Below are 17,781 nucleotides of genomic sequence, written 5' to 3' on the forward strand. Positions count from 1 at the left end.
CCCACATTGCACTCTATATGGCGCCCCCCCCTTCTCACTGTACACAGTGGTCTCCACCCCACATTGCACTCTATATGGCGCCTTCCCCCTTCTCACTGTACACAGTGGTCTCCACCCCACATTGCACTCTATATGGCGCCTTCCCCCCTTCTCACTGTACACAGTGGCCTCCACCCCACATTGCACTCTATATGGCGCCTCCCCCCTCTCACTGTACACGGTTGTCTCCACCCCCCACTGCACTCTATATGGCGCCTTCCCCCTGTACACAGTGGTCTTCACCCTCCATTGCACTCTATATGGCGCCCCCCCTTCTCACTGTACACAGTGGCCTCCACCACCCATTGCACTCTATATGGCGCCTTGCCCCCTTCTCACTGTACACAGTGGTCTCCAACCCCCATTGCACTCTATATGGCGCCTTCCCCCCTTCTCACTGTACACAGTGGCCTCCACCCCCATTGCACTCTATATGGCGCCTTCCCCCCTTCTCACTGTACACGGTGGCATCCACCCCCATTGCACTCTATATGGCACCTTCTCACTGTACACAGTGGCCTCCAACCCCCATTGCACTCTATATGGAGCCTTCCCCCCTTCTCACTGTACAAAGTGACCTCCACCCCCCCATTGCACTCTATATGGCGCCTTCCCCGCTTCTCACTGTACACAGTGGTCTCCACCACCCATTGCACTCTATATGGCGCCTCCCCCCCTTCTCACTGTACACAGTGGCCTCCAACCCCCATTGCACTCTATATGGCACCTTCCCCCCTTCTCACTGTACACAGTGGCCTCCACCCCCATTGCACTCTATATGGCGCCTCCCCCCCTTCTCACTGTACACAGTGGCCTCCACCCCCCATTGCACTCTATATGGCGCCTTCCCCCTTCTCACTGTACACAGTGGCCTCCACCCCCATTGCACTCTATATGGCGCCTTCCCCCCTTCTCACTGTACACAGTGGTCTCCACCACCCATTGCACTCTATATGGCGCCTTCCCCCTTCTCACTGTACACAGTGGTCTCCACCACCCATTGCACTCTATATGGCGCCTTCCCCCTTCTCACTGTACACAGTGGTCTCCACCACCCATTGCACTCTATATGGCGCCTCCCCCCCTTCTCACTGTACACAGTGGCCTCCACCCCCATTGCACTCTATATGGCGCCTTCCCCCCTTCTCACTGTACACAGTGGTCTACGTCTCCAGCCCATCTGATTGTCTCCACTAGTGGACGACACGCAGTGCCTTCCGCCCCCCACCCTCAGCCCATACGCAGCCCCCTGTGTAGTGGGTGTGAACAGAGAACAGCAGACAAGTTTGTGGGGGAGCCTTTAATACTGGGTGGTCGCAGTCATGGTTGCGGGGTCCTGGAGATGAGGGGTCCGGGGATGAGGGGTTCTGGAGAAGAGGGGTCCGGGATGAGGGGTTCTGGAGATGAAGGGTCCGGGGATGAGCGATCCTGGAGATGAGGGGTCCTGGAGATGAGGGGTCCGGGGATGAAGGGTCCCGGGGATGAGGGATCCTGGAGATGAGGGGTCCAGGGTTGAGGGTTCCTGGAAATGAGGGGTCCTGGGGATGAGGGGTCCTGGAGATGAGGGGTCATGGGGATGAAGGGTCATGGGGATGAGGGGTCCTGGAGATGAGCAGTCCGAGGATGAGGGGTCCTGGAAATGAGGGGTCCTGGGGATGAGGGGTCCTAGAGATGAGAGGTCATGGGGAAGAGGGGTCCTGGAGAAGAGGGGTCCTGGAGAAGAGGGGTCCTGGAGAAGAGGGGTCATGGGGATGAGGGGTCATGGGGATGAGGGGTTCGGGGATGAGATGTCCGGGGATGAGGGGTCCTGGAGAAGAGGGGTCCGGGGATGAGGGGTACTGGAGACGAGGGCTCTGGGGTTGTAATATCGGGGTACATTATTTCCCCGTTAGTTTGATCACTGCAGAAACCATGGATCCATTTCCATCAAATATTGTGTGCAGGGGGGCGTGATGGCCCATGAAGGCCGGGGTGCTGACAACTCTGCTGGTCCTGTCCACATGAACCTCGTGGATGAAAGCGGTTAAGGTAGAAACACTGAGGACGGCAATAAAGAGAGGAGGGAGGGGATCTCTGCGCCCCTCACGTTATATACACAGAGGAGGGAGGGGATCTCTGCGCCCCTCACGTTATATACACAGAGGGGGGAGGGGATCTCTGCGCCCCTCACGTTATATACACAGAGGATGGAGGGGATCTCTGCGCCCCTCACGTTATATACACAGAGGGGGGAGGGGATCTCTGCGCCCCTCACGTTATATACACAGAGGATGGAGGGGATCTCTGCGCCCCTCACGTTATATACACAGAGGGAGGAGGGGATCTCTGCGCCCCTCACGTTATATACACAGAGGAGGGAGGAGATCTCTGCGCCCCTCACGTTATATACACAGAGGAGGGAGGGGATCTCTGCGCCCCTCACGTTATATACACAGAGGATGGAGGGGATCTCTGCGCCCCTCACGTTATATACACAGAGGAGGGAGGGGATCTCTGCGCCCCTCACGTTATATACACAGAGGAGGAAGGGGATCTCTGCGCCCCTCACGTTATATACACAGAGGGAGGAGGGGATCTCTGCGCCCCTCACGTTATATACACAGAGGGGGGAGGGGATCTCTGCGCCCATCACGTTATATACACAGAGGAGGGAGGAGATCTCTGCGCCCCTCACGTTATATACACAGAGGGGGGAGGGGATCTCTGCGCCCCTCACGTTATATACACAGAGGAGGGAGGGGATCTCTGCGCCCCTCACGTTATATACACAGAGGGGGGAGGGGATCTCTGCGCCCCTCACGTTATATACACAGAGGAGGGGGGGGATCTCTGCGCCCCTCACGTTATATACACAGAGGAGGGAGGGGATTTCTGCGCTCCTCACGTTATATACACAGAGGAGGGAGGGGATCTCTGCGCCCATCACGTTATATACACAGAGGAGGGAGGAGATCTCTGCGCCCCTCACGTTATATACACAGAGGAGGGAGGGGATCTCTGCGCCCCTCACGTTATATACACAGAGGAGGAGGGGATCTCTGCGCCCCTCACGTTATATACACAGAGGAGGGAGGGGATCTCTGCGCCCCTCACGTTATATACACAGAGGAGGGAGGGAATCTCTGCGCCCCTCACGTTATATACACAGAGGAGGGAGGGGATCTCTGCGCCCCTCACGTTATATACACAGAGGAGGGAGGGGATCTCTGCGCCCCTCACGTTATATACACAGAGGAGGAGGGGATTTCTGCGCCCCTCACGTTATATACACAGAGGAGGGAGGGGATCTCTGCGCCCCTCACGTTATATACACAGAGGAGGGAGGGGATCTCTGCGCCCCTCACGTTATATACACAGAGGAGGGAGGGGATCTCTGCGCCCCTCACGTTATATACACAGAGGAGGAGGGGATTTCTGCGCCCATCACGTTATATACACAGAGGGGGGAGGGGATCTCTGCGCCCCTCACGTTATATACACAGAGGAGGGAGGGGATCTCTGCGCCCCTCACGTTATATACACAGAGGAGGGAGGGGATCTCTGCGCCCCTCACGTTATATACACAGAGGAGGGAGGGGATCTCTGCGCCCATCACGTTATATACACAGAGGAGGGAGGGGATCTCTGCGCCCCTCACGTTATATACACAGAGGAGGGAGGGGATCTCTGCGCCCATCACGTTATATACACAGAGGAGGGAGGGGATCTCTGCGCCCCTCACGTTATATACACAGAGGAGGGAGGGGATCTCTGCGCCCATCACGTTATATACACAGAGGAGGGAGGGGATCTCTGCGCCCCTCACGTTATATACACAGAGGAGGGAGGAGATCTCTGCGCCCCTCACGTTATATACACAGAGGAGGGAGGGGATCTCTGCGCCCATCACGTTATATACACAGAGGAGGGAGGGGATCTCTGCGCCCCTCACGTTATATACACAGAGGAGGGAGGGGATCTCTGCGCCCATCACGTTATATACACAGAGGAGGAGGGGATTTCTGCGCCCATCACGTTATATACACAGAGGAGGGAGGGGATCTCTGCGCCCCTCACGTTATATACACAGAGGAGGGAGGGGATCTCTGCGCCCCTCACGTTATATACACAGAGGGGGGAGGGGATCTCTGCGCCCCTCACGTTATATACACAGAGGGGGGAGGGGATCTCTGCGCCCCTCACGTTATATACACAGAGGAGGAGGGGATTTCTGCGCCCCTCACGTTATATACACAGAAGGGGGAGGGGATCTCTGCGCCCCTCACGTTATATACACAGAGGAGGGAGGGGATCTCTGCGCCCCTCACGTTATATACACAGAGGAGGGAGGGGATCTCTGCGCCCCTCACGTTATATACACAGAGGGGGGAGGGGATCTCTGCGCCCCTCACGTTATATACACAGAGGGAGGAGGGGATCTCTGCGCCCCTCACGTTATATACACAGAGGAGGGGGGGGATCTCTGCGCCCCTCACGTTATATACACAGAGGGAGGAGGGGATCTCTGCGCCCCTCACGTTATATACACAGAGGGGGGAGGGGATCTCTGCGCCCCTCACGCTATATACACGGAGGAGGGAGGGGATCTCTGCGCCCCTCACGTTATATACACAGAGGAGGGAGGGGATTTCTGCGCCCATCACGTTATATACACAGAGGAGGGAGGGGATCTCTGCGCCCCTCACGTTATATACACAGAGGAGGGAGGGGATCTCTGCGCCCATCACGTTATATACACAGAGGAGGGAGGGGATCTCTGCGCCCCTCACGTTATATACACAGAGGGGGGAGGGGATCTCTGCGCCCCTCACGTTATATACACAGAGGGGGGAGGGGATCTCTGCGCCCCTCACGTTATATACACAGAGGAGGGAGGGGATCTCTGCGCCCCTCACGTTATATACACAGAGGGAGGAGGGGATCTCTGCGCCCCTCACGTTATACACACAGAGGGGGGAGGGGATCTCTGCGCTCCTCACGTTATATACACAGAGGGGGGAGGGGATCTCTGTGCCCCTCACGTTATATACACAGAGGAGGGAGGAGATCTCTGCGCCCCTCACGTTATATACACAGAGGGGGGAGGGGATCTCTGCGCCCCTCACGTTATATACACAGAGGAGGAGGGGATCTCTGCGCTCCTCACGTTATATACACAGAGGAGGAGGGGATCTCTGCGCCCCTCACGTTATATACACAGAGGAGGGAGGAGATCTCTGCGCCCCTCACGTTATATACACAGAGGAGGGAGGAGATCTCTGCGCCCCTCACGTTATATACACAGAGGGGGGAGGGGATCTCTGCGCCCCTCACGTTATATACACAGAGGAGGAGGGGATCTCTGCGCTCCTCACGTTATATACACAGAGGAGGAGGGGATCTCTGCGCCCCTCACGTTATATACACAGAGGGGGGAGGGGATCTCTGCGCCCCTCACGTTATATACACAGAGGAGGGAGGAGACCTCTGCGCCCCTCACGTTATATACACGGAGGAGGGAGGGGATCTCTGCGCCCCTCACGTTATATACACGGAGGAGGGAGGGGATCTCTGCGCCCCTCACGTTATATACACAGAGGAGGGAGGGGATCTCTGCGCCCCTCACGTTATATACACAGAGGGGGGAGGGGATCTCTGCGCCCCTCACGTTATATACACAGAGGGGGGAGGGGATCTTTGCGCCCCTCACGTTATATACACAGAGGAGGGAGGGGATCTCTGCGCCCCTCACGTTATATACACAGAGGAGGGAGGAGATCTCTGCGCCCCTCACGTTATATACACAGAGGAGGGAGGGGATCTCTGCGCCCATCACGTTACATACACAGAGGATGGAGGGGATCTCTGCGCCCCTCACGTTACATACACAGAGGAGGGAGGGGATCTCTGCGCCCATCACGTTATATACACAGAGGAGGGAGGGGATCTCTGCGCCCATCACGTTATATACACAGAGGAGGGCGGGGATCTCTGCGCCCCTCACGTTATATACACAGAGGGGGGAGGGGATCTCTGCGCCCCTCACGTTATATACACAGAGGGGGGAGGGGATCTTTGCGCCCCTCACGTTATATACACAGAGGGGGGAGGGGATCTCTGCGCCCCTCACGTTATATACACAGAGGGGGGAGGGGATCTCTGCGCCCCTCACGTTATATACACAGAGGGGAGAGGGGATCTCTGCGCCCCTCACGTTATATACACAGAGGGGGGAGGGGATCTCTGCGCCCCTCACGTTATATACACAGAGGAGGGAGGGGATCTCTGCGCCCCTCACGTTATATACACAGAGGAGGAGGGGATCTCTGTGCCCCTCACATTATATACACAGAGGGGGGAGTGGATCTCTGCGCCCCTCACGTTATATACACAGAGGGGGGAGGGGATCTCTGCGCCCCTCACGTTATATACACAGAGGAGGGAGGGGATCTCTGCGCCCCTCACGTTATATACACGGAGGAGGGAGGAGATCTCTGCGCCCCTCACGTTATATACACGGAGGGGGGAGGGGATCTCTGCGCCCCTCACGTTATATACACTGAGGAGGGAGGAGATCTCTGCGCCCCTCACGTTATATACACAGAGGGGGGAGGGGATCTCTGCGCCCTTCACGTTATATACACAGAGGGGGGAGGGGATCTCTGTGCCCCTCACGTTATATACACAGAAGGGGGAGGGGATCTCTGTGCCCCTCACGTTATATACACAGAGGGGGGAGGGGATCTCTGCGCCCATCACGTTATATACACAGAGGAGGGAGGGGATCTCTGCGCCCCTCACGTTATATACACAGAGGAGGGAGGGGATCTCTGCGCCCCTCACGTTATATACACAGAGGGGGAAGGGGATCTCTGCGCCCCTCACGTTATATACACAGAGGGGGGAGGGGATCTCTGCGCCCCTCACGTTATATACACAGAGGAGGGAGGGGATCTCTGCGCCCCTCACGTTATATACACGGAGGAGGGAGGGGATCTCTGCGCCCCTCACGTTATATACACGGAGGAGGAGGGGATCTCTGCGCCCCTCACGTTATATACACAGAAGGGGGAGGGGATCTCTGCGCCCCTCACGTTATATACACAGAGGAGGGAGGGGATCTCTGCGCCCCTCACGTTATATACACAGAGGAGGAGGGGATCTCTGCGCCCCTCACGTTATATACACAGAAGGGGGAGGGGATCTCTGCGCCCCTCACGTTATATACACAGAGGAGGGAGGGGATCTCTGCGCCCCTCACGTTATATACACGGAGGAGGGAGGGGATCTCTGCGCCCCTCACGTTATATACACAGAGGAGGAGGGGATCTCTGCGCCCCTAACGTTATATACACAGAAGGGGGAGGGGATCTCTGCGCCCCTCACGTTATATACACAGAGGAGGGAGGGGATCTCTGCGCCCCTCACGTTATATACACAGAGGAGGAGGGGATCTCTGCGCCCCTCACGTTATATACACAGAGGGGGGAGGGGATCTCTGCGCCCCTCACGTTATATACACAGAAGGGGGAGGGGATCTCTGCGCCCCTCACGTTATATACACAGAGGGGGGAGGGGATCTCTGCGCCCCTCACGTTATATACACAGAGGAGGGAGGGGATCTCTGCGCCCCTCACGTTATATACACAGAGGGAGGAGGGGATCTCTGCGCCCCTCACGTTATATACACAGAGGAGGGAGGAGATCTCTGCGCCCCTCACGTTATATACACAGAGGAGGGAGGGGATCTCTGTGCCCCTCACGTTATATACACAGAAGGGGGAGGGGATCTCTGCGCCCCTCACGTTATATACACAGAGGAGGAGGGGATCTCTGCGCCCCTCACGTTATATACACGGAGGAGGGAGGGGATCTCTGCGCCCCTCACGTTATATACACAGAGGGGGGAGGGGATCTCTGCGCCCCTCACGTTTATATACACAGAGGGAGGAGGGGATCTCTGCGCTCCTCACGTTATATACACAGAGGGGGGAGGGGATCTCTGCGCCCCTCACGTTATATACACAGAGGGAGGAGGGGATCTCTGCGCTCCTCACGTTATATACACAGAGGAGGAGGGGATCTCTGCGCCCCTCACGTTATATACACAGAGGAGGAGGGGATCTCTGCGCCCCTCACGTTATATACACGGAGGAGGGAGGGGATCTCTGCGCCCCTCACGTTATATACACAGAGGAGGAGGGGATCTCTGCGCCCCTCACGTTATATACACGGAGGAGGGAGGGGATCTCTGCGCTCCTCACGTTATATACACAGAGGGGGGAGGGGATCTCTGCGCCCCTCACGTTATATACACAGAGGAGGGAGGAGATCTCTGCGCCCCTCACGTTATATACACAGAGGAGGAGGGGATCTCTGCGCCCCTCACGTTATATACACAGAGGAGGAGGGGATCTCTGCGCTCCTCACGTTATATACACAGAGGAGGAGGGGATCTCTGCGCTCCTCACGTTATATACACAGAGGGGGGAGGGGATCTCTGCGCCCCTCACGTTATATACACAGAGGGGGGAGGGGATCTCTGCGCCCCTCACGTTATATACACAGAGGAGGGAGGGGATCTCTGCGCCCCTCACGTTATATACACAGAGGGGGGAGGGGATCTCTGCGCCCCTCACGTTATATACACAGAGGAGGGAGGGGATCTCTGCGCCCCTCACGTTATATACACAGAGGGGGGAGGGGATCTCTGCGCCCCTCACGTTATATACACAGAGGAGGGAGGAGATCTCTGCGCCCCTCACGTTATATACACAGAGGAGGGAGGAGATCTCTGCGCCCCTCACGTTATATACACAGAGGAGGAGGGGATCTCTGCGCCCCTCACGTTATATACACAGAGGAGGGAGGAGATCTCTGCGCCCCTCACGTTATATACACAGAGGAGGGAGGGGATCTCTGCGCCCCTCACGTTATATACACAGAGGAGGAGGAGATCTCTGCGCCCCTCACGTTATATACACAGAGGAGGAGGGATCTCTGCGCCCCTCACGTTATATACACAGAGGGGGGAGGGGATCTCTGCGCCCCTCACGTTATATACACAGAGGAGGGAGGGGATTTCTGCGCTCCTCACGTTATATACACAGAGGAGGGAGGGGATCTCTGCGCCCCTCACGTTATATACACAGAGGAGGGAGGGGATCTCTGCGCCCCTCACGTTATATACACAGAGGAGGGAGGGGATCTCTGCGCCCCTCACGTTATATACACAGAGGAGGAGGGGATTTCTGCGCCCCTCACGTTATATACACAGAGAGGGAGGGGATCTCTGCGCCCCTCACGTTATATACACAGAGGAGGGAGGGGATCTCTGCGCCCCTCACGTTATATACACAGAGGAGGGAGGGGATCTCTGCGCCCCTCGTGCTGTGAAGGATATATGCACCTCCTTGGCGCGGTGTTTTCCTCCCAGGGCGGCGATGGCTTTGGCAGTCCCGGCATACGGCCATTTCCCTCCTTGTTCTTCTTCCTGCCCCACAGTCACCTCCACCCAGGAATCACCTTAGCAGCCAAGATCGGGGCGATGCAGCACAACCTGCGGGTGAGAGAGGGCGAGAGCATGAGAGACGACCCCCAAACACTGCAAGCGGGCGAGAGCATGAGAGACGGCAGTACAGAGATCACAGTGGTGTCTGATCCATCACCCCCTCTATATATGTACAGCAGTACAGAGATCACAGTGGTGTCTGATCCATCACCCCTCTATTATATGTACAGCAGTACAGAGATCACAGTGGTGTCTGATCCATCACCCCTCTATTATATGTACAGCAGTACAGAGATCACAGTGGTGTCTGATCCATCACCCCCTCTATTATATGTACAGCAGTACAGAGATCACAGTGGTGTCTGATCCATCACCTCCTCTATTATATGTACAGCAGTACAGAGATCACAGTGGTGTCTGATCCATCACCTCCTCTATTATATGTACAGCAGTACAGAGATCACAGTGGTGTCTGATCCATCACCCCCTCTATTATATGTACAGCAGTACAGAGATCACAGTGGTGTCTGATCCATCACCTCCTCTATTATATGTACAGCAGTACAGAGATCACAGTGGTGTCTGATCCATCACCCCTCTATTATATGTACAGCAGTACAGAGATCACAGTGGTGTCTGATCCATCACCTCCTCTATTATATGTACAGCAGTACAGAGATCACAGTGGTGTCTGATCCATCACCCCTCTATTATATGTACAGCAGTACAGAGATCACAGTGGTGTCTGATCCATCACCTCCTCTATTATATGTACAGCAGTACAGAGCTCACAGTGGTGTCTGATCCATCACCCCTCTATTATATGTACAGCAGTACAGAGATCACAGTGGTGTCTGATCCATCACCTCCTCTATTATATGTACAGCAGTACAGAGATCACAGTGGTGTCTGATCCATCACCTCCTCTATTATATGTACAGCAGTACAGAGATCACAGTGGTGTCTGATCCATCACCTCCTCTATTATATGTACAGCAGTACAGAGATCACAGTGGTGTCTGATCCATCACCTCCTCTATTATATGTACAGCAGTACAGAGATCACAGTGGTGTCTGATCCATCACCCCCTCTATTATATGTACAGCAGTACAGAGATCACAGTGGTGTCTGATCCATCACCCCCTCTATTATATGTACAGCAGTACAGAGATCACAGTGGTGTCTGATCCATCACCCCTCTATTATATGTACAGCAGTACAGAGATCACAGTGGTGTCTGATCCATCACCCCCTCTATTATATGTACAGCAGTACAGAGATCACAGTGGTGTCTGATCCATCACCTCCTCTATTATATGTACAGCAGTACAGAGATCACAGTGGTGTCTGATCCATCACCCCCTCTATTATATGTATAGCAGTACAGAGATCACAGTGGTGTCTGATCCATCACCTCCTCTATTATATGTACAGCAGTACAGAGATCACAGTGGTGTCTGATCCATCACCTCCTCTATTATATGTACAGCAGTACAGAGCTCACAGTGGTGTCTGATTCATCACCCCTCTATTATATGTACAGCAGTACAGAGATCACAGTGGTGTCTGATCCATCACCCCTCTATTATATGTACAGCAGTACAGAGATCACAGTGGTGTCTGATCCATCACCCCTCTATTATATGTACAGCAGTACAGAGATCACAGTGGTGTCTGATCCATCACCTCCTCTATTATATGTACAGCAGTACAGAGATCACAGTGGTGTCTGATCCATCACCCCCTCTATTATATGTACAGCAGTACAGAGCTCACAGTGGTGTCTGATCCATCACCCCTCTATTATATGTACAGCAGTACAGAGATCACAGTGGTGTCTGATCCATCACCTCCTCTATTATATGTACAGCAGTACAGAGCTCACAGTGGTGTCTGATCCATCACCTCCTCTATTATATGTACAGCAGTACAGAGCTCACAGTGGTGTCTGATTCATCACCCCTCTATTATATGTACAGCAGTACAGAGATCACAGTGGTGTCTGATCCATCACCCCTCTATTATATGTACAGCAGTACAGAGCTCACAGTGGTGTCTGATCCATCACCCCCTCTATTATATGTACAGCAGTACAGAGATCACAGTGGTGTCTGATCCATCACCCCCTCTATTATTGTACAGCAGTACAGAGATCACAGTGGTGTCTGATCCATCACCTCCTCTATTATATGTACAGCAGTACAGAGATCACAGTGGTGTCTGATCCATCACCCCTCTATTATATGTACAGCAGTACAGAGATCACAGTGGTGTCTGATCCATCACCCCTCTATTATATGTACAGCAGTACAGAGATCACAGTGGTGTCTGATCCATCACCTCCTCTATTATATGTACAGCAGTACAGAGATCACAGTGGTGTCTGATCCATCACCCCCTCTATTATATGTACAGCAGTACAGAGATCACAGTGGTGTCTGATCCATCACCTCCTCTATTATATGTACAGCAGTACAGAGATCACAGTGGTGTCTGATCCATCACCCCCTCTATTATATGTACAGCAGTACAGAGATCACAGTGGTGTCTGATCCATCACCCCCTCTATTATATGTACAGCAGTACAGAGATCACAGTGGTGTCTGATCCATCACCTCCTCTATTATATGTACAGCAGTACAGAGATCACAGTGGTGTCTGATCCATCACCCCTCTATTATATGTACAGCAGTACAGAGATCACAGTGGTGTCTGATCCATCACCCCTCTATTATATGTACAGCAGTACAGAGATCACAGTGGTGTCTGATCCATCACCTCCTCTATTATATGTACAGCAGTACAGAGATCACAGTGGTGTCTGATCCATCACCCCCTCTATTATATGTACAGCAGTACAGAGATCACAGTGGTGTCTGATCCATCACCTCCTCTATTATATGTACAGCAGTACAGAGATCACAGTGGTGTCTGATCCATCACCTCCTCTATTATATGTACAGCAGTACAGAGATCACAGTGGTGTCTGATCCATCACCTCCTCTATTATATGTACAGCAGTACAGAGCTCACAGTGGTGTCTGATCCATCACCCCCTCTATTATATGTACAGCAGTACAGAGATCACAGTGGTGTCTGATCCATCACCTCCTCTATTATATGTACAGCAGTACAGAGATCACAGTGGTGTCTGATCCATCACCTCCTCTATTATATGTACAGCAGTACAGAGATCACAGTGGTGTCTGATCCATCACCCCCTCTATTATATGTACAGCAGTACAGAGATCACAGTGGTGTCTGATCCATCACCTCCTCTATTATATGTACAGCAGTACAGAGATCACAGTGGTGTCTGATCCATCACCTCCTCTATTATATGTACAGCAGTACAGAGATCACAGTGGTGTCTGATCCATCACCTCCTCTATTATATGTACAGCAGTACAGAGATCACAGTGGTGTCTGATCCATCACCTCCTCTATTATATGTACAGCAGTACAGAGATCACAGTGGTGTCTGATCCATCACCTCCTCTATTATATGTACAGCAGTACAGAGCTCACAGTGGTGTCTGATCCATCACCCCCTCTATTATATGTACAGCAGTACAGAGATCACAGTGGTGTCTGATCCATCACCTCCTCTATTATATGTACAGCAGTACAGAGATCACAGTGGTGTCTGATCCATCACCTCCTCTATTATATGTACAGCAGTACAGAGATCACAGTGGTGTCTGATCCATCACCTCCTCTATTATATGTACAGCAGTACAGAGATCACAGTGGTGTCTGATCCATCACCTCCTCTATTATATGTACAGCAGTACAGAGATCACAGTGGTGTCTGATCCATCACCTCCTCTATTATATGTACAGCAGTACAGAGATCACAGTGGTGTCTGATCCATCACCTCCTCTATTATATGTACAGCAGTACAGAGATCACAGTGGTGTCTGATCCATCACCTCCTCTATTATATGTACAGCAGTACAGAGATCACAGTGGTGTCTGATCCATCACCTCCTCTATTATATGTACAGCAGTACAGAGATCACAGTGGTGTCTGATCCATCACCCCTCTATTATATGTACAGCAGTACAGAGATCACAGTGGTGTCTGATCCATCACCCCCTCTATTATATGTACAGCAGTACAGAGCTCACAGTGGTGTCTGATCCATCACCTCCTCTATTATATGTACAGCAGTACAGAGATCACAGTGGTGTCTGATCCATCACCTCCTCTATTATATGTACAGCAGTACAGAGATCACAGTGGTGTCTGATCCATCACCTCCTCTATTATATGTACAGCAGTACAGAGATCACAGTGGTGTCTGATCCATCACCCCTCTATTATATGTACAGCAGTACAGAGATCACAGTGGTGTCTGATCCATCACCTCCTCTATTATATGTACAGCAGTACAGAGATCACAGTGGTGTCTGATCCATCACCTCCTCTATTATATGTACAGCAGTACAGAGATCACAGTGGTGTCTGATCCATCACCCCTCTATTATATGTACAGCAGTACAGAGATCACAGTGGTGTCTGATCCATCACCTCCTCTATTATATGTACAGCAGTACAGAGATCACAGTGGTGTCTGATCCATCACCTCCTCTATTATATGTACAGCAGTACAGAGATCACAGTGGTGTCTGATCCATCACCCCTCTATTATATGTACAGCAGTACAGAGATCACAGTGGTGTCTGATCCATCACCCCCTCTATTATATGTACAGCAGTACAGAGCTCACAGTGGTGTCTGATCCATCACCTCCTCTATTATATGTACAGCAGTACAGAGATCACAGTGGTGTCTGATCCATCACCCCTCTATTATATGTACAGCAGTACAGAGCTCACAGTGGAGTCTGATCCATCACCCCTCTATTATATGTACAGCAGTACAGAGATCACAGTGGTGTCTGATCCATCACCTCCTCTATTATATGTACAGCAGTACAGAGATCACAGTGGTGTCTGATCCATCACCCCTCTATTATATGTACAGCAGTACAGAGATCACAGTGGTGTCTGATCCATCACCTCCTCTATTATATGTACAGCAGTACAGAGATCACAGTGGTGTCTGATCCATCACCCCTCTATTATATGTACAGCAGTACAGGAGATCACAGTGGTGTCTGATCCATCACCTCCTCTATTATATGTACAGCAGTACAGAGATCACAGTGGTGTCTGATCCATCACCTCCTCTATTATATGTACAGCAGTACAGAGATCACAGTGGTGTCTGATCCATCACCCCCTCTATTATATGTACAGCAGTACAGAGATCACAGTGGTGTCTGATCCATCACCTCCTCTATTATATGTACAGCAGTACAGAGATCACAGTGGTGTCTGATCCATCACCTCCTCTATTATATGTACAGCAGTACAGAGATCACAGTGGTGTCTGATCCATCACCCCTCTATTATATGTACAGCAGTACAGAGATCACAGTGGTGTCTGATCCATCACCTCCTCTATTATATGTACAGCAGTACAGAGATCACAGTAGTGTCTGATCCATCACCCCTCTATTATATGTACAGCAGTACAGAGATCACAGTGGTGTCTGATCCATCACCTCCTCTATTATATGTACAGCAGTACAGAGATCACAGTGGTGTCTGATCCATCACCTCCTCTATTATATGTACAGCAGTACAGAGATCACAGTGGTGTCTGATCCATCACCTCCTCTATTATATGTACAGCAGTACAGAGATCACAGTGGTGTCTGATCCATCACCCCTCTATTATATGTACAGCAGTACAGAGCTCACAGTGGTGTCTGATCCATCACCTCCTCTATTATATGTACAGCAGTACAGAGATCACAGTGGTGTCTGATCCATCACCCCTCTATTATATGTACAGCAGTACAGAGATCACAGTGGTGTCTGATCCATCACCCTCTATTATATGTACAGCAGTACAGAGATCACAGTGGTGTCTGATCCATCACCCCTCTATTATATGTACAGCAGTACAGAGCTCACAGTGGTGTCTGATCCATCACCCCTCTATTATATGTACAGCAGTACAGAGATCACAGTGGTGTCTGATCCATCACCTCCTCTATTATATGTACAGCAGTACAGAGATCACAGTGGTGTCTGATCCATCACCCCCTCTATTATATGTACAGCAGTACAGAGATCACAGTGGTGTCTGATCCATCACCTCCTCTATTATATGTACAGCAGTACAGAGATCACAGTGGTGTCTGATCCATCACCCCCTCTATTATATGTACAGCAGTACAGAGATCACAGTGGTGTCTGATCCATCACCTCCTCTATTATATGTACAGCAGTACAGAGATCACAGTGGTGTCTGATCCATCACCTCCTCTATTATATGTACAGCAGTACAGAGCTCACAGTGGTGTCTGATCCATCACCTCCTCTATTATATGTACAGCAGTACAGCGCTCACAGTGGTGTCTGATCCATCACCTCCTCTATTATATGTACAGCAGTACAGAGATCACAGTGGTGTCTGATCCATCACCTCCTCTATTATATGTACAGCAGTACAGAGATCACAGTGGTGTCTGATCCATCACCTCCTCTATTATATGTACAGCAGTACAGAGATCACAGTGGTGTCTGATCCATCACCCCCTCTATTATATGTACAGCAGTACAGAGATCACAGTGGTGTCTGATCCATCACCCCCTCTATTATATGTACAGCAGTACAGAGATCACAGTGGTGTCTGATCCATCACCCCCTCTATTATATGTACAGCAGTACAGAGATCACAGTGGTGTCTGATCCATCACCTCCTCTATTATATGTACAGCAGTACAGAGATCACAGTGGTGTCTGATCCATCACCCCCTCTATTATATGTACAGCAGTACAGAGCTCACAGTGGTGTCTGATCCATCACCTCCTCTATTATATGTACAGCAGTACAGAGATCACAGTGGTGTCTGATCCATCACCTCCTCTATTATATGTACAGCAGTACAGAGATCACAGTGGTGTCTGATCCATCACCCCCTCTATTATATGTACAGCAGTACAGAGATCACAGTGGTGTCTGATCCATCACCTCCTCTATTATATGTACAGCAGTACAGAGATCACAGTGGTGTCTGATCCATCACCTCCTCTATTATATGTACAGCAGTACAGAGATCACAGTGGTGTCTGATCCATCACCCCCTCTATTATATGTACAGCAGTACAGAGATCACAGTGGTGTCTGATCCATCACCTCCCTCTATTATATGTACAGCAGTACAGAGATCACAGTGGTGTCTGATCCATCACCTCCTCTATTATATGTACAGCAGTACAGAGATCACAGTGGTGTCTGATCCATCACCCCCTCTATTATATGTACAGCAGTACAGAGCTCACAGTGGTGTCTGATCCATCACCTCCTCTATTATATGTACAGCAGTACAGAGATCACAGTGGTGTCTGATCCATCACCCCCTCTATTATATGTACAGCAGTACAGAGATCACAGTGGTGTCTGATCCATCACCTCCTCTATTATATGTACAGCAGTACAGAGATCACAGTGGTGTCTGATCCATCACCCCCTCTATTATATGTACAGCAGTACAGAGATCACAGTGGTGTCTGATCCATCACCTCCTCTATTATATGTACAGCAGTACAGAGATCACAGTGGTGTCTGATCCATCACCCCTCTATTATATGTACAGCAGTACAGAGATCACAGTGGTGTCTGATCCATCACCCCTCTATTATATGTACAGCAGTACAGAGATCACAGTGGTGTCTGATCCATCACCCCCTCTATTATATGTACAGCAGTACAGAGCTCACAGTGGTGTCTGATCCATCACCCCCTCTATTATATGTACAGCAGTACAGAGATCACAGTGGTGTCTGATCCATCACCCCTCTATTATATGTACAGCAGTACAGAGATCACAGTGGTGTCTGATCATCACCTCCTCTATTATATGTACAGCAGTACAGAGATCACAGTGGTGTCTGATCCATCACCCCCTCTATTATATGTACAGCAGTACAGAGATCACAGTGGTGTCTGATCCATCACCTCCTCTATTATATGTACAGCAGTACAGAGATCACAGTGGTGTCTGATCCTCACCTCCTCTATTATATGTACAGCAGTACAGAGATCACAGTGGTGTCTGATCCCTCACCCCCTCTATTATATGTACAGCAGTACAGAGATCACAGTGGTGTCTGATCCTCACCCCTCTATTATATGTACAGCAGTACAGAGATCACAGTGGTGTCTGATC

General features: G+C 51.4%; 1 protein-coding gene across 1 annotated transcript in view; it reads right to left on the bottom strand.

The window, feature by feature from the left end:
• Window positions 1-1,324: 1,324 nt before the first annotated feature.
• The window catches only part of GATD3 (glutamine amidotransferase class 1 domain containing 3), a 130,051-nt gene continuing 113,594 nt past the window's right edge, over window positions 1,325-17,781 (bottom strand). The window contains 3 exon segments of the mRNA XM_073668801.1: window positions 1,325-2,048; window positions 9,422-9,531; window positions 9,534-9,577. Of these exon segments, the coding sequence (XP_073524902.1) occupies window positions 1,917-2,048; window positions 9,422-9,531; window positions 9,534-9,577 (286 nt within the window). The 3' untranslated portion in view covers window positions 1,325-1,916.

Source organism: Phyllobates terribilis, unplaced genomic scaffold (assembly GCF_046119375.1).
Source record: "Phyllobates terribilis strain yellow unplaced genomic scaffold, ASM4611937v1 Scaffold_2__4_contigs__length_985480577, whole genome shotgun sequence".
Lineage (NCBI taxonomy): Eukaryota > Metazoa > Chordata > Amphibia > Anura > Dendrobatidae > Phyllobates > Phyllobates terribilis.